Genomic DNA, 19,086 nt, shown 5'->3' with positions numbered 1-19,086 from the left:
GGAGACAGCAGCGAACGCTTTGCTGTGAATGCTGGTTTTACATCGAAAAAGACAAAGAACAAAATAAACATTTGTTGTTTTCCCATCTCCTGAAGTCTTTCAAACAACAGCCCCCCCCCCCCCCCCCCACACACACACAAACAAACAAACAAAAGCGACAATGGAGTTATTCCTGAACAGAAAAAAATAAAGGAAAAAACAACAACACATCATAATCAAACAGGCTTAAGGCATTCCTAATAGTCTATAGTCAAATAGTGACATCATTGTCTCACTATTTGGAAGCAGTTTCTTTTCTCCTTTTTTCCTTTTTTAAAAAAAACAAACAATTCTTTTGACGAGACAAATTACAAACAGTCCAAAATTGGTATGCTTTGTCTCAGTGTCACATATTGCATAGGCTAAATAACATATTGTTTTTTATAACTGGAGAAAAAGTTTGAACAATGATCGCTTGTACGCCATATTTGGTACGAACACCGACACACTCACACAGCCTGTTTAAAACAACCTGTCAATTTCACGAACGCTATAGCGTTCCTATCTATCTCCTATGGGCATGTCATAATATGTTGGACATTCGGCAAAAATGGGCAAACATTCGGCATGAATAGCCAATCCACAAGCTTGTACAGATGATTTGGTATAGAGAGGAAAGACATGAGGGGACCAAGTACAGACCCCTGGGTGACCCCGGTCAACGAAGTATACAGGGTTTTACATGGGAGTGCTACAACTCTCCCATGGGTGTTATGCTAACTGAACTCTATTCCTATACAGGCAGCTAGGTCTTCTTTATCAGTTCAAATGTTCTCTGTTTAAAAGGCATCAGGCAGGAGTTTTAATGCATAGCAGAATTGGTTTAGGTTTTGAATTCTGAAAAAAAAAAAAAAAAAAAAAGAGTCAGGGGACGATAACAAAGATGCGAGAGTATCGTCGTATAAAAAGAAAAGTTGTGTTAAAGCAGATGAACCATTTAACGTGCTCAGCCGTTACAAGCAGAAGGACAGTATTCCAGCATTCAAGGTCAGCCTCTGTGCTCCTCCAGTGATTGTTTAGGTCCGTTTATTGCTACTGTATACAGCCGCCAGTGAGGCTGTGACAAGAGTGGAAGGCACGCAGGGTCCCTGGGAGACTTCTCCTCAAAAACCTTAAAACTAAAACCTTAAAGATTTCAACCGAGCGCCGCTATTTTGGTCATGTCATTATAAACACGTTTTTAATGGAAAAAAATGAATAATAATTAATTAATTGAAACAGTTCACCTATAATGACATGCCCAAAAAGAAATATATATATATATATATAGTTTGAAGATTATTATTATTATTTTACCAGGACACCGACTTAAGTATAAAATAAGTGGTTAATGCATGACAGTTCACACAGGTCTGTCTCTATGGATCATTCAAGCAACGTCTTCCAACCCAAACTCGAATAAACAACCAAAACCCACTTGGACTGCCTGGGCAGCATAGGTCCTGAGCTACAAACACCCCTGTGCTGCAAAAACAACAACCAACCAACCAACAAACAAACAAACGCAGGGTTCCTTGAAATCATATCCAACCGACCCGAGTCGTAAAAATACTTATTTCCTCAAAAATATATTCCACATCACATTCAGCTGCAGAAAAGTACAATAAAAAGCTGTGCAAAACAACCACAAGAGCAAAGCTTTCACTACCATTCAAAGCTGCTATAACTGTTCCTGTTAATTAATAAGGCATTTTGTTCACCCTGAAGAAGTCAAAAGGGTAATAAGGGAAATAAGGTACGTAGGGTTGCAGGAGAGGATATAAGGGTTCATTTACAGATATCTACAGGGCTGGAAGGTCTGTAGACATTGTGGAATGTTGCATAATACAGATCCCATCCAGCACCAAAGGACCTCTCCCTACTCCACGCCGGGTCCCGGAACACCTGAGACTTTTACACTAGAGGATTTGAACCTGATGCCACAGTACGGCGCTAGAGCGCTGGTTCTCCACGTAGGGTCCGGAGTCCCGTCTAAATGGACCCTCAAGGCCAATCATTTGATTCTTTGAGCGATGTCGCATGACCAAAGTGACATGCACAGAGGAGCTCTGCCGACGGTGGTCGCATACCTTTGAAACAAATGAAAGGTTGCAGACGTCTGCACAAAGTGTTGCGTTCTGATTAGTTGGGAAGATGCACGAGGCTGCATCCACTTCCTCGTTTGCGTTTTGTGGCAGCGAGTCGTAGACAAAATGACTGCCTATAAAATAATGTTTTGAGACACGTGTTGCGAGATGTCAGTCAACACTTGACACTCAAAGCATAAATTCGCCATTAATTAAGGGGCAGAAACTTAAGGGTCCATTTGGTTCTATTTACACGCTCAAGAGTTAAACTAACACTGAGGATTTTACAGTGTAGATTGGGGTCCCAGAGATTAAAACGTGGTGGCAAATCGGGGTCTGTGCCTATTGCATCTCACACTCGGGATGCTTGAAATGAAAGAGGTTGAGAATCACTGAACTAGAGGATTCTGATGTGGGGAAATGTGTGAAATGTGTGAAATGTGTGAAAAGTGAACCGTGATCCATCTAAAATGTAATTAAAATACAATTTTAATTTCGATGGGCGAATGCTGTGTGGCAGTTTCCTATGATTTCATAATTTTATCAGCAATTTAGAAGAAAAAAAAATCAGAAAATATAAAAAAATATAATTTCGATGTGCGAATGCTGCATGGCAGTTTCCTATATTTCATCATTTTATCGTAGATGTCACATTCCAGCTCTGTCTCCCTCTGTATTCATGCCCTGTTCAGCCTAGAATCAGCCAGGCAGTCCCGGGACCCCACTTTGAGAACCAAGGCTGTAGATGCATTCTATTCTACTGATAGTTTCCCCCCCCCCCCCCCCCCCCATCGAGTGACTGCTTTGTATTGTAACGTGGATGTTAGCTCTTAGATGAAGTCCTCCACAAGTAGGAGTGTCTGTCTGTCTGTCTGTCTGTGTATCCGTTACTCTGGCAGATCGCAGAGTTCATTCTCAGTCTGTGCCGTCTTCTTGCCGTCCTGTTGTCCCTCAACAGGACGGTCCCGGACCGCTACGGTACAGGAGCAGGACCACAGTGTGGAGGGCGGATCAGGAGGAGGAGAGGGTGTGGGACAGTCCCAGCGGAGTGCGTCCCAGCCCGGCTGCAGGGCGGGGCGGGGCTACGACTGGCTGTGTGCGGCCTGAGGGCCGTGCGTGGCGGGCGACTGGGACATGTCTCTGCCGATGATCTCATTCACTGTGAAAGAAACACACAAAACAATTGTAGTAAAAGGATGATTTTTTTTTAACATGCGTCCTTCTGATTTTAGAATGCCAGGTTGAAAGTGTAATAATAAAGAAACATTAAAGGCAGCTACAGATAGACCTTTTCCCCCACACTATCTAGAGGGTATGCAAGGTTATGTGGGAACGCCTACTGAGTCCTAACTGAGCCCATACATCCAAACAGGAAAGTCCTATCTGATTGCATTAAACAATGTTAAACGAAGTAAACTCACTTTGCCAGTCACTTTCTGTATGCACATACCCTCTATATGGCTGCTTATGAAAACAGTCTATTGCACATGGAAGTCATGCTTTTATTAGACCTGTCTACTTTAACCACTTCCAAGTTCCAACCTGAAATCCTATATTTTATAGGCGAACAATTTGTAAAAACAACAGAAAACAAAAAAAAAAGCTCACGATATTGTGAGTTGTGAGCAAATTTTCACAACTCATCATACAATGAAGTACAGCATAGACTGGTTTGTAGAGACGTTTGCTTGAATTACAACAGTGTTTGTGGACAAACGTCACTGCCAGCAGAGGGCGGTGGTGTATCACTCTCTGGGCAGAATGTTCAAACTGCCATGCTTCTCTGGGCAGACCGCAAGTTAAAGGAGACACCAACTGGCAGCATGCAAAGGTCACAAAGTCACCGTTTTGACATGACATCTGCTTATTCACCATCGACACACCAGAAGAGAGAAAACATTTAGTTTAGACTGCGTGCGTAATTCCTGACCTTCGTGTCCGGGGGAATTATAATTATACTTGTTTTTTTTGTACCATTAAATTACCACAACACACTGACTCCTATTGAACCTGATCCTCCACGGATCGCCAAGCATCTCAAGCTGTCCATGACTTCATGAGAGCCAGTGGTGGAAGGGAAGAACTCCAATGTTTTACTCAAGTAAAAGTAACAGTACCAAGTAAAAGTCTTGTATTTTGATTACCGGTAATAGTTGGATTAATTATTATGAATACAAATCTGCAAAGTAACTAACTAGTAACTAAGAGTACTACAGTACGTACGGGATACGGGATAGTACATAGTACGTACGGGATAGTACATTTCCTGGTGCATGTTATGGAGGTATGTGTATAAAACTAATCCATCTAATCTATAAATGTACCATGTCTCACTCTCTGTACATACGTACGTGTGTACGGTTGTAATGCACGTAACTCGAGAACCGTTGGCCCCAACGACGTCAAAATCGACACACGCATTCCACACCCCCGCAGGGAGTGCAGTGCCCGGTGTCGAGTTGGTCGGACACACGGTTGTCCAGAACCGCCACAAAATACCTCTGCCCGGGCTCTGGACAGGGCCCCTGCCCATGCTCCATATATGGAGCTGGCCGGTTCTGACATCAGTATTTCTAATTTCTAATTTCTCCAAATATTGAGAGGTCGTGGGGACAAGATTTGGCGGACATTTGACCCAATTTCTCCTTTCATTGTCAATGGCAAATAATGTGTGTGGGATAAAAAGCTGTATATAGGAGGCCCTCAAAAATCTCACTTGTGTGAAGTGAGGGGCACCCACTGTGACTGCCACATGACGTCACGACGAGTGGTGGCCTGTTTTTATATTTCTTTTTTGGGGGGAAACGTCTGGTTTTCATGTCTGAAAGCCAGACGTTGGAGGGGCTAGTAGCGCCTCTCAAAAAGCACATACTGTATCATCAAGTCTGGACGGAGAGCCATTGGGGCTCACAGTGATTGTGCAATTACTCTGCCAGCGTCCGTTGGAGCCCCGCTATTAAATAAATAAGGGAGTGCTAGCTCGCTCGTGGCTGGGCGCTCACGTCCGCTTTGAGCCAACGAACGAACACAACCTCCAACAGAGGCCTGATTGTTTGGAAGGCCATTTTCTGTTGACACCACTGGGCCCGCACTGTGACTCAGAGCTCCACACGGTGGGGGGAGCCAGTAAAAATACAGCCATATATATTAAATTAACTTCAAATGTCATGCTCCCCACGGTACACAGTATATATACACCGTCGTTGTCGGGTGGAAACCTTGTATGTCCAAAACGGTTACTTTTCAGGAAATGAAATAAAATAAATAAATATACGTGTTCCAATGGATTCTATATGCAGTAATTATTTAGTCAGAATAGCCTGCTTAAATATTTAGAAAACCCACAGAACCACTTTCCAAAATAAAAAAATAGCTCACAACGCGATGTTGCGGCACATTGTGAGCATGTAAATTGTCTATTGTCGATACTTTGTCTTGTATAACAAAAGTACGGCATTTATTTGCAGAGAGAAAGAGAGAGAGAAAGAGAGAGAGAGAGACTTTCATTTGTCTGGTATTTGTGGAAACGGTGCTAAAATATCTTCCAGTAGACTGATGTGAAATATTGTGTTATTTGTTGGCTTTGTAAATGATGACTTGTTACTCTGTCCTCTGAGAAGAGCTGATCTATAGAAGCTCATGTGATGGTGTATTACATTAAGCATCAGTGGGACAGGAATGTGAATCCCTACTCTCCTTCAAAACCTCGCTCAAAGCATACAGGTGGCTGCAATTCCAAACTGGCCCCAGAACCCCCCTTACTCTTTTGATTTCTAAAATGATGTTTTTGCATAATACTGTAATTTGTATTCAATGTTCAGATTAATCGAATATGAAGGAGCCCAATGGAAACAAGCCATTGACTTTCTTTCGGTTATGAATCCTCATAGCAGACCTTGTATTGAACTGTACTTTCCTGTGCTTTTTTTTTCCCCCTGCAAACTGTTTAAATAAAGTATTCAATCAATCAATCCAAAACAGAGGACAGGAAGCCGGCTTTACAAATTAGTTTGGTGCTGGGTGGGCTGCCGGGGGGCCTGTCACACACACAGACAGACAGACAGACAGACAGACGTGTCCGTACATGACCGACAGAATAACAAACTCTCCAATGGATTCCTCTCTCCATATTGCTTCATATTTATCACTACGTGCTGTGAGATTATAGATCTGCTATTTTCAGCATGCAAACAGTAAACGGTGCTGTCTATATAGCATCCATATTACAATGTGCATTACATTCACACTCCGACGACGGTGGAGGAAACAATGCAATACACCAACCTGCTCATGGGGAGCCGTTGAGGGCTCCGTTATTTTGGGACACTTTGACACTAATCCAGGGGGATCGAACCGGGAACCATCCGGTTCCCAAGCGGCCCGCTCTACCTCCTGAGCCACTGCTGGCCCATCAGTTCTAAACCAGGCTATACTGACCACTTGTGCAGCTGTGTTTTGTCACATCATCACACATTCCCCAGGCTACAGATTCACTCAATACTCCTAGTCAATATCTGATGAACAAGATGGTTCAATACGGTAACTCCAGTGTCGGAAAGTAACTAAGTACATTTACTCAAGTACAGTTCTCAAGTACCAATTTGGCTAGCAACGCATTTTGAAGCCACTTTTGTCATTTTTACTCAAGTAAAATTACAGGCCTTTAACTTGTACAGAGAATTATTTCTTCATTGTGGTATTGATACTTTTACTTAACTAATACATTTGAGTGCTTCTTTCACCACCGAAAAACTCCCTACTGTATTGAATGAAACAGATGATGAACGCCTATTAGTGTTAGTGTTTGATGTGGAGAGACGTTGTGTATTAATTAAAATGATATGAAAGGATAATTGAGGCTGATTAAAACATGATCTATACCATTACCAACATTACTAGGACATATAAATCAATCCACAATGAAAACAACCCCTCTTAAAATGAGAATGAAAACATACCAAGTTAATTAATTAACGTATTGCATTCTGCAAACAAAACAAAACCTCATTCCTCAGTGGTTTTTGCCAACAGCCTTTAAAACAAGACCATATTTCAAATGAAGACATATTTACAGTAACCACTTTCAACTTGGTGCCCATATTTTGGGCATGTCATTTCAGGGGAACATTTCAATTAGTTTCACGGCAATTCTCCAAAAAACTATTAGAATCTCACAACGTGTAGCATTGCAATGCGTTGTGACCCGTGGATTGGCTATTTTAGCTTTATCCAAGTATTAAAATAGGGATTAAGAAGTTGTTATGTGTCCAAATAATTATGGAATATTTAAAGGTGCTGTTATAGAATGTTTGTTCAGTCTTTAGAAATAAAATCACACCCATGTGAACCGAGTGGTGCAACTCCCCTAGCTAGTTTTTCAGAAAACTGATTTAGAAGGCATTTGTAGAATCGTTCCCAGGTCAAAATGGGTTAACAAGACACGTTTTAAGTAACCCCAAAAAATGTCACTTGTAGGTTTTAAGTAAATCATATTTAAGCAGATAATAATGTCATATTTAGGAGCATTCAATAAGAGATCAGGGCAATCAGTGATAGGTGAGTGGTGTTCTTAGTTAAAGTTTCTCTCCGTTGGGGCGTGTATGGTGTGAGTGGGTACACTTTTTGCACAGTGTGTGTGTGTGTGTGTGTGTGTGTGTGTGTGTGTGTGTGTGCACGCGCATTGTGGTGTTTATTTGTGTGTGTGTGTGATGTGACACATAGAGCCACCGTCACTCTCATCATCCTGTTAGCGTGGGAGGACTCTTCCTCTGAGACGCACACACACACACACACACACACACACACACACACACACACACACACACACACACACACACACACACACACACACACACACACACACACACACACACACACACACACACACACACACACACACACACCTCCTTGTTCTATCACAATATGGAAACATGATATACTAGTGTAGTGAAGACAGTATTGTAAATGTAGTCGAATACAAGTATAAAGTGATGGAAATACGCAACTAAAATAAAAGTACCTAGTATAGTGTACTATTAAGTGTACTATTAAGTACTATTGAGTAAATGTACTTCAGGACTGAAGGCGACCGGACTGTCACACACCACCAAAGTGTGACCTTCCACAACAAAATGGTTAAAACAGAACGACATACATCTGCACAGTAAAATCCTCAGTGTTCATTGATCCATCTGTAACTCTGAGAGGGTACAAAATGGTCCATTTGGTTCCATTCGTACCCTCTCAGATTTGACAGTGTGTCTCTGTTGCCAGCTACAGGCCAACACTGAGTGGGCGGCAGCCGGCAGACATCTGAAAAAAACCCATCACATTGCTTCACTTTTCCGATCCACATCTGTACCTGGGACCGATCAGTTGAAAAAGGTGCTGTAAGTGATATTTATTTTGATTAGAAAAAAAAAAAACGTTAAAGCACCATATTCTGATAGTAACCACTGCGTTGTTTGTTCAGAAAACAAGGGTCTCTTCAGCTCTTAGTGAACTGAAAATAAAATGTTCAGATTCTTTTAAAATCCCTTCTTAAGCCTGATTTATGCTTAGTTGAGTGCCGGTGTTGGCATGTCGTAAATAGCAGATCTACAAGCTCACATGACACAACCAGTCACATTCGTGATGTGTTGTGAGCTTGTAGAACTGCTATTTACTGCGCCTTACACACAAGTGTAACTGAGGCTTCACACAGACCCCCTTTCCCAGTTCAGAACCAGTTTTTAGTCCATGAGCCAGACCTCCAAAATTGGAACGTTAATTATAAGTAAGTGGGCAAAACCATACCTATATTAAAATGTCAATATAAGTAAATTAATATATGAATGATAACGCTTTCACAGTAGTAGCTTTTTTCATATTTTCCTACATAATGCCTAATTTGCATATTTAAATGTACAATTTCAGAAAATGTGTAATACAACAAATCATTGTCCTTGTCTAAGTAATCAATCATGGTGAGAACTATTAATTACATTTTTACCTATTCACCCATCACCTATAGGCCTACTGTACAGTAGGTGAAAATTACAAAAAAATATGAAAAAAAAAAAATAATCACATATATATGAATTTACTTATATTGATCCTATAAACAATTTAATATAGGTACTCAATTCATAGTTAACATTCAGACTTTGGAGGCTCATTTGGCTCATGGACTAAAAACTGGTTCTGAACTGAACCGGTTCCCAAGCGGTGGAAAAGGAGCCATAGAGGCATGATGATCTTCATTTGTTCTCTTCATTTGTCAGACTCTCCTGAGTCTCCTGCATGTGCACTGGGGAGATTCACTATGCAGCTGTGCTCTTGTGTTTTAGGTATAAATTTAGATAGGAATATTTTAGGGTATTCACAAATAAATATATGAATTCATTAAAAGACTGTTTATTTTTTCAGTGATTTTCCATGCGATTCTCCCGACAGACCGACTCACAAAAAGACAAACACATACGGTAGATAACCCCAAGGGTCATTTGGTCTGAATACAAGTGAGCGTGCGCGCGTAGACACACAAAAGCACGCACACACACACACACACACACACACACACACACACACACACACACACACGCATGCACACAGCTTATAAGGTTGTGCCGAATGTCCACAAGATAAGAGTTCTTAGATGCACATCATCTGTTGTTTCACTCAAGACGGTTGATTGAATCCTCTTTCATCGTTCATCTTCTAACAAATCACACTAATCACTGAAGTAACTACAAGACAAGCTGAACTGTCTGGGATATTATGTGCAGACTGATTTATGACCAGTTAAGTGAAAAACAATTGGAATCAGACAATACTATAATAATAGCCTAGGGGTTTTATTTGGCTCTGATCATTTCAAAGAGCAGATGATAACACAGCATAATAAACCACCAGTCAGTCAACAGATTTACGTGGCATTACGTAGTTTCATTCAAGACTGAACTGAAGAAAACAATCCAGAAGTGAAAGAGCGGTTTGAGTCGACAGCTCAACCTCTGACCAATTTCGTTTGTGGATACCGGTTTCTCACGTTTACTGGTAACCGCTCCAAGACAGAAGTGATGTTTCAGCGTGTCCCTGCTTGTAGTATAGTGTTGTCTTATGTCTGTGTCACTCGCCGAGAATAGCTGATCTACAAGCTCACTGTGCTGTGAGCTTGTAGATCAGCTATTTATAGTTCAGCAGGACAGGAAATCCTCTATGAGGATGACTGAGAGTGGGTGTCCCTAGTTGCGTCAGAATAGGCAAAGGAAGTGAAATGTCACAACATGCTGAACTTTATGTGTCGCTTACCAGAAATCAATACTTTATTTGGGTGTCGAAGCGTCCCACCACAGTGTTTCACCCAAGACTTTAGCAAGGACTGTATTTTCACAAGACTGAACAGCGAGGGGACTGAAAGCCCTTTTCCTTAGCTCATGTTAACAATATATGACCATATACTGTATATAAATAAATACCTAACATAGTGCTATGTTTGTTTATGTTTTATTGAACCTTTTTACACTTTCCTCCAAGTGAATATACAGAGGAAACTGCGCCTCTCACAGTAAAATGTTGTACTCAATAGTGGTAGTGGACTAGTGGTATTGGAGTACTCTGATTTACTCAGATCTTTTACTTAAAAGGTATAAGACCACTTAGAGGTAGAGGTTTGGGTTGTGTAGTTCTTGCCATGATGTAACTCCAAATGTTGGCAAGAAATCAAAAATTATTGCTCCAGTAATTAGAAATTGATCATTTAAAATATGCTCCTCATTGACTTACATTGTACACTGAAACAGCTCTCAAAGTCACTCCTTTAGTACGTAAACAAACAAACGACAGTATAAAACTCGTTCTGTTTTATAATAAAAACATTTAAAGTTACTGTTGATTTTGCCTTTTTTTTTTAAATTGGGAAAACCCAGACTGGATCCGTGGATCCGGATCTTAAAATAGTAATTATCAAATATATTTGTAATAAAAATGAACTAGTAACTAAAACTTTCAAGTAATTGTAGTGGAGTAAAATGGACATACATGTACAGTACATACAAAAGCATGCAGGTACAGTAGGCTACTTGAGTAAATGCACTAGTTACTTTCAACTACTGGGAGGGCTTGACTAGTACTGTACTAGTACTACTAGTACTAGTACTGTAGGAACACTGGGTATAATTCCCTGGTAAAGGTCCATTAGTAATGCATGGCAGTAAAGATTACTCATAATCAAATAAGCAATGAGAGGGGAAAGTTAATCTCCCAGCTCTAGCTGTGGTAGACGCAGATATCAACCCCTGTTACCCATGAAAAAACAAGTGAAAAACACCCCAGTCAAACGCCAGCGGTCAAAATAATGTCACACTAATGAGAAAGGAGCTGCTCGACCTTTTCCCATTTCGACTCATGAGGCACGAATGCTGTCAAATCTGCACATGATGAGTGACTCAATGTGACTCCTGGAACCTGGATCTCCTTCTTTTTAATGTCCCAGAATTTACTCTGATTGACCACCAGATCCAAGGCCTACTGCGAATCGTTAGCGTCACGTCTCCATTATGCGAGGGACGCATTAAAAAAGAGACATACTGTATTGAAAAGCTTCCCGTAATGCGAAACAGCAGTGAGAAGATGGACAGATGGACGTGCAGTACCGTAAACATGTCTACTGTCGGAATGGAAAACGGGTGATTATCATAACCCCCGATGACACGTTCAAGAAAATTTCCCTGACCTGGGTAGAAAAAAACAACTGATCGGACTGATTGTCCGATCCAGTGGATGACGAATACGCGCCACAAGCGGAAAACGCACAAGTGGACAAGGCAAGAGAAAAATAAAGAGAAGAATCAGATTTGGGCTGATGTCAAACACATGCAGTTTCCACTCGGCATGGTCATGTTAATGACGTATGCACGCCTTCACGAGGCCCTGGGTACGGCACAAAATATGAGACGTTCGCTGGCTGGTGTGATCTGCTTGAGCAATGTGCTTCACTGGACAAACAGCGTCCAGTGTATGGAAACACTCTACTGAAATGTTCCAAGCTTTCTAAGTCAATCTTTTATCAGTCCTGCATTCCCTCTGTTACTTTATTATTTTACATTTTGACTGGAGGAGTGAGTGGGTGAGTGAGTGAGCGAGTGAGTGAGCGAGTGAGTGAGTGAGTGAGTGAGCGAGTGTGTGGGTGAGTGAGTGAGTGAGTGAGTGAGTGAGTGAGTGAGTTAGTGAGCGAGTGAGTGAGCGAGGAAGGCACATACAGTCTGTTTCAGAAAGTCACTCATTTCTGTGAATCATCGGCGGATTTCCCATTTGTGATTATAAGTGATTCAAGAGACGGGCGTCTTTGATGTGGGCCACAGATCTCACCAGATGACCACATAGGACCCGCTTTTATAGGAAGAAAACATTTAAGCACTGGCGACCCGGGCAGCTCAGCTAAATGTTTCACCGTCCCACGCAAGGACATACTGTACAATAGCCGTTCTACAAGCTCACAACGCGTGAGCTTATATAGGGACCCTGTCGTATGACAAAGTATAAAGCGTGAAGTTTCATGTTGCCTAGTCCTTTTCACCTGGGTTTGAAAACTACAATCACACTCATGCTTTCACACTTACACTAGTTCCATGCTGTTGGTACACAAAGACGGCTATTTGGGGCATTTTATTTTGACGTTTCACTCTGAAATGGAAAGCTGTGTGTTTTTCAACCAATCAGAGTGTTGCATCCCTTTAGGCTATGGGACGTAGCTCCGCTACATGCACGACCCGTGGAGGTTGTTTGTTTACAAGTCACAGACAGTTGGGCAGCTTGTGGCTTTTTTCTAACCTATGTTTTCAGATACATATTTTAGCGTGCTGAAATAAGTTTAAAAATGGTAATACACTGTCTGGATGTCATCTGGAATGAGATTAAAAACAGAATAGTTTTGTAATCAAAACCTGCTGTGTTTGGTGGAATGAGCAGCGATGGGAATGAACCAGGTGAATGAAATCAAGAATCAATTTTATTCATGCTGGAATCGACATGCCATCACACAGCACGTTTTCATTCAAAGGAAGTCATTAAAATTGGACTTTTATGGATTTTTGATATAAAAATACACAAAAATGGAAATTTTCCCATTGTTTTAGCATAGATTGTTTAGTAGGCTATGCCCATATGATGACCACAGATATGCTCTAAAAGTGTGAAAAACGTATTTTTAAACGTCTTTAAATATCTGTTCCACAAGACTATTCCACAAGAAAAGAACAAGCAAACAAACAAAAAAACATTATGACTAAAACCATGGCACAATACTTGACTCATATGGCCAGTTTCTCAAAATAAATCATGGTTTAGCTTTACAGCACAGCAGCAAAGAAAAATCATTATTTCTGTGGCTTTAAAATGCAGTATTCAGCACGGTTCCAATAATATGACCAAGCTAAGTGTGGGTTGCTAAACTAGGGAAGGGTGAGTCAGTGAAGTAAATTTGTAATGCTACAGACATTTGTGCACAGCAACACTGTTGAAAACAAAATATTGCATTGTGAGTTTGAGCTTACAGGCCCCTTTTGTCAATCATTCAAGTCACCTTTAACTCAAGTGGCAGATTCCAAAAATAGTTTTTTATATATTTAAATTAAATATTCTTTAGGGACATGTCCTGTGATCTACCTGTACAGCCTTTGTGATCTACTGGTAGATCACGATCTACCTTTTGGGCACCCCTGCTCTATGCATTTAATACATGTATTATAAAACCACTTTGCCCTTCGTAAAGCCTTCACTTGCGTGCCATAACAAATAGTGACTAGTGAAGGTTTTCAATCATCCAGTCTAGTCATTCAGCAAAACTTCTGAGGCTGCGCCGAAACACGCCAGGTCAGGAACACCATGTGAACAATGGTGCGTTAACACAGGGAAGCAGAGCCACTTATGAAGACCATAAGCATACTATCTCCCCCAGCCAAGGGGGGGATTCCCTCTTAGGCTAATGGTTGTATATCTGCCCACGCAAGGACACCCGTGTTTGAATCTCAGGCATTTCAAAAGCACAGTTCACCGCCATGGGCCCTGGAGGCATCGGACGTACAGTAGACAGCGACGTTCAATTTCACATAAAAAAATGGGTTAAAACCAACACAGGACCGTGGTTAAATAAACGTTAAATAACAGTCCTGCCTGTCCCTTTCCCTGAACCAGAGACAACATACACAGTGCTCGTCAGCGCAGAAGAACGTCCAGGCTTTCCTCTGGTCCTGCTGCCCCAACGCCTGGCCTAGGGGCAAGAGAACCGCAGAACACAACGCAATGCTAGAGCGAGCGCCAACATCAGGCCTCGGCCGCCGCCAAGACGCAAACGGAACGGAAAGACGACACGCAGAGCCCGTTTCCACATGTTTGACGGCGGGGTGGGTTTTGGCGCGGTATGTTTTGCCATGGTCTTTAATGAGTGGCAGCCTTTGGTCGTCGGTCGTCGGAGGAGGACTGCCATTTTCCTAAGTGGTGTTATTTTTTCCTGCTGTTCAATGAGGGGTTCTGTGTCGTTAATCTGCCATGGTTGAGCAGTGGCAGCGTGCGGCTTGGTCTGGCACCGGTCATACACACACACACACACACACACACACACACACACACTCACACACACACACACACACACACACACACACACACACACACACACACACACACACACAGTACGGGAGTACGTTATGTGAGCAAATATGTATGCCCCTGAATGATTTCTTTAGGGTAAGACTTTTACCAACAGGTCTGGGAATCTACAGTGCCGTAGCCAATCACCTGAGCAGGGGTCCAGCAGTTAGTTAGTTTGTTACAAAAATCACTCTGCTAAGAGTTAATCAAGCAAATCAATAAAATAATTTATTACATGGCTTGGTTGAATGCTTGATTCTGATTGGTCAATCGCAGTATTCAGTTATTTCTTGATAACAGACCGCTCCGCTCTATAACAGACCGCTGCCTAATCAAACCATCGGAGCACCTGCTGCGCCCCGCTTGATTTACTGCTGTTTCCAACATGACAGCCATGTAAACACACACACACACACACACACACACACACACACACACACACACACACACACACAATGTCATTTACAGCTAAACATTGCTCTCAAAAAATGTTTTTGAAAACATTTGAGCGAGAAATAGACGAAGCAGTATACCTGAAAATGGATTCAATTTGATCAACTCACTTCCTTGTTTTTTGACAGTGCTGCAACTGGGCAGACGGCGGCCAGCGCGACACTTACTTTCATTACCGCAAGCAAGGAAATATCTTGTTTTGTTGTGTTTTGGGTCAATTTATCAATTTATATATTAAGTAGTCATGTAATAAGCGGGATAATTGGCAGAGGTGGTTAATCACCCGGAAGGTGAATTATATCCCGACCGAGGATATATATAGCAGAAGAACAAGAAAAAAACACACATCTTCATTGTTCGACTATATGCCAAAGAAGAAATATATATATAGCGACAGAATAATGGCTGGATTATAATGGATATCTGCAGCCCCACACTGCTATGAGGACGGCCTGGCGTGCGGAGCTATATTCCTAAATGGTGAGTACAGAATGATATGGACCCAGAGAGAGCAGTTTGTACAGATTGATATGGACCCAGAGAGAGCAGGCCAGTGACAGCTGTGCTACTTTCAGAAGCCTCAGAAACAGACCCTGATTAGCTTGTGCTTCAAATTTAGACATGGGTGTGTGTGTGTGTGTGTGTGTGTGTGTGTGTGTGTGTGTGTGTGTATATATATAAATATATAGTGCTGTATAAATAGGCGGGTGTAGGTATGTGATGAGAAGACATGTTGTATGTTGTTGTTTATAGAGCAAGCAAAGCATGTCAATTGTCAACATGTCTTTAGGCGTGTTTGGCGTTTACATGGGTTATATCTGTTTTAATGCAACTAGACAGGCATGCATTGCACGCGCGTGCACACACACACACACACACACACACACACATACAGACAGACAGTATATTTCACCTTTGTTTTTGTGTAACTGTACTGTATTTTATGTGTGAGCCTCTGTGTGTGTGTGTGTGTGTGTGTGTGTGTGTGTGTGTGTGTGTGTGTGTGTGCTCGTGCGCACACGTGTGTGTGTGTGTGCGTGTGTGTGTGTGTGTGTGTGCATGCGTGCGTGCGTGCGTGTGCGTAAGTGTGTGTGCGACATGGAGTGTGAGCAGCAGGTCACTGCCGCATTGCCATGCCCATGGTGTGAGGCAGCTGTGTGCATGAACATGGGAGCATGCATAAACACACACACACACACACACACACACACAAAACCTGCTCACTCTATTAACAGTGGAGCCCTAATATGTTAGCGCTATTTCTATGTAAACAACTTTCTTTACTCTGAGATGTCAAGTGTGTGTGTGTGTGTGTGTGTGTGTGTCAGCTGAGAGACCCTGTGGTGAGATTGGATCTTGAATTTGTCCATCTGCCTGTCGGTCTGTCTTCTCACCTCCCAAGACCTCTCCCCCAATCGCACGCACACGCACACACACACACACACACACACACACACACACACACACACACACACACACACACACACACACACACACACCTCCAGTATGCTCTCATGTACGTCACAGGGCCATCTGCTAGCTAACCACAGCAGTTTTCTCTAAAGTGACGTTTGTAGTCTCTCATGGTGCCCCAGCACCCCCCCGCCACACGCACACGCACATGCACACGCACACACACACACACACACACACACACGCACACGTGAAGGTGATTCTAGAGGAGAATCAACCTGCCCGTCATTAGAGGCAACATTTTTCCCTCAAATTGCAATATTTAAAACGTTCAACATTTGACCAACAAACTCACAACACACCACTGCAATATTTGTTATATATTTACAATGAAGTGAAATGGATGAACACTAGATGTAAAAACATAATTTCTACGTGTGAAATGCATTCATACCATTGTTTCTTACTTATTTATTAATTTATGGCTATTGGTCACAGACCCCCATCTGAAAATAATTTGTGTCAGGTAGCAGACATTTACGTTTTGTCAATATGTATGTGACGTGTTTGTAGATGGTCTATTTTCAAATAGCCGATGTACTGTATGTAGAGTTTGAGTGGTCAAACTGATTGTGACGCTATACTGTATATAGAAACACATTTTGCCCGGGCAGTGGGGACCCACTGCAACCTCTTCAAGGAACCTATTTTGAGAACCTATTTTGAGAACCACTACACTATAATGTATAATGTTCTACCTGATTACATTATGTCTGTGTGTCTGTCACATGTGTTTGTTTGCGGTGGTCTACTTAAGGGTGTGCGTCATTTTACCTCCTAAAAACCCATGGGCTGTGGGTGATTCTGTGCACTCACTGCTACTTCAAAACATGGCCTACAGAGACAGGCTGGCACAGAAGAAAAACACACGGACTATTTATAGCCACCGGCTCGAGGGGAGAGAGCTTGAAGTCCTGCGTTGAACCGTGTCACTCACAAACTTTTCTCACAGTTTCTGCTTCATACTTGGAGCTGTCTTATAGATGGAGACAGCTACTTTTCACAGTAGTGTGTGTGTGTGTGTGTGTGTGTGCAAGCGTGAAACAGAGACACACACACACACACACACACACACACACACGCACGCACATGCGCACGCATATAGAGCTTTAATCTTTTAACATTTACATTTTCTTTAAAGAAACATATCACTTACCCCCTTTAATGTTTGTTAGCATGTGTTAGCGTGTGAGCGTGCATAAGTGGCCATTACACCACAGATGAACTCCAGCGGCCAGTCAGACTTTCACACAATGACTTCTTGACACTGGTGTTAATGAGGCTGACCCTTGCCAGCACACACCATCGCACCTCTCTGACGAGCCCTCACCGGGCTGTTTATTAACCTCCCACCTTCTCCCCGGCTCATTTCAATACGCCACCATGAGGAAGCATACAATCAACGTGTCAGTGCTAAAGCTGCAAAAAATAAAATTAAAAATTAAATAATTTCATTATGTCCTAACTGGGATTCAGAGTAAGTTAAAACGCACATGTTTGCTGCTCAACTAATACACAATATCCGCTTGGCCAGGGGAGAGCTTTCAGGACAGTACTACGTAAAAACGTCCCAAACATTCTAGGGCGCGGCTAAGCGGTCCAGGCAAATAGGCCGGTAATCCAGCCTGACGGCGTGTCGCGGGTTCGAGTCCCGAGCCCGTCGGCATTTGCCGTGTGTCTTCCCCCATCTCTCTCCCCCTTTCCTGTCTATTTACCCTATAAAAAAAACGGGGAAAAAAAAACATTCTAGTCATTAATACAAGTTCCATTTGGACTCGTATAACCAGGTTACTTTTGCACCCCCTCGACTCGACAAACGGATACCGGTAAGTGAAACACGTGCTTTCCGACATAGAGAGACAGAGGTTATGGATGACGATAATAACACAGAGAGAGAGAAAGAGAGAGAGAGAGAGGCCATGCAGCACCTGGCCTGAGTATATGAGGGATAACACACACACACACACACACACACACACACACACACACACACACACACACACACACACACACACACACACACACACACGCATGCCAGATGTAATTACCAAACCAATACACACACCTCTGTGTGTGTTGTTCTCCAAAGTTCTGAGAAGCAACGATAAACAGCGGCGTAATGTAATTAATCTCCACACTAGAAGCTCTGGCTTGTTTGTGATTACACACTGATTACACAAATACACACTCATTCCATATGATACAGGGAGGGGTTATCGCTGTTGCTATTGTTGCCACCATCATCCGTCATCCAATACCAAAGTCACAGGACCCTGTAAAAAAAAAGGGGCTGTGTGTGTGTGTGTGTGTGTGCATGTATACAGTAATTGTATTACCATACTTACCAAATGTCCCCTCAAGTATAGCAGAATTAGGTTAGGTTTAGGAGTTAGGAGTTAGAATTATGCCCGATTCATTCATTGCGTAC

At 42.3% G+C, this 19,086-nt stretch overlaps 1 protein-coding gene across 3 annotated transcripts in view; it reads right to left on the bottom strand.

Annotated features, from left to right (window-relative positions):
• Positions 1 to 329: 329 nt before the first annotated feature.
• The window catches only part of nfatc3a (nuclear factor of activated T cells 3a), a 102,688-nt gene continuing 83,931 nt past the window's right edge, over positions 330 to 19,086 (bottom strand). For all 3 annotated transcript variants that reach the window (XM_080759340.1, XM_080759341.1, XM_080759342.1), the window contains exon 11: positions 330 to 3,264. In XM_080759340.1, coding sequence (XP_080615466.1) covers positions 3,188 to 3,264 — 77 coding nt within the window. In that variant the 3' untranslated portion in view covers positions 330 to 3,187. The remainder of the gene's footprint in view (positions 3,265 to 19,086) is intronic.

Source organism: Protomyctophum bolini (genome assembly GCF_963924005.1).
Source record: "Protomyctophum bolini genome assembly, chromosome: 1".
NCBI lineage: Eukaryota > Metazoa > Chordata > Actinopteri > Myctophiformes > Myctophidae > Protomyctophum > Protomyctophum bolini.
This window is presented reverse-complemented; position numbering and strand designations above follow the sequence as displayed.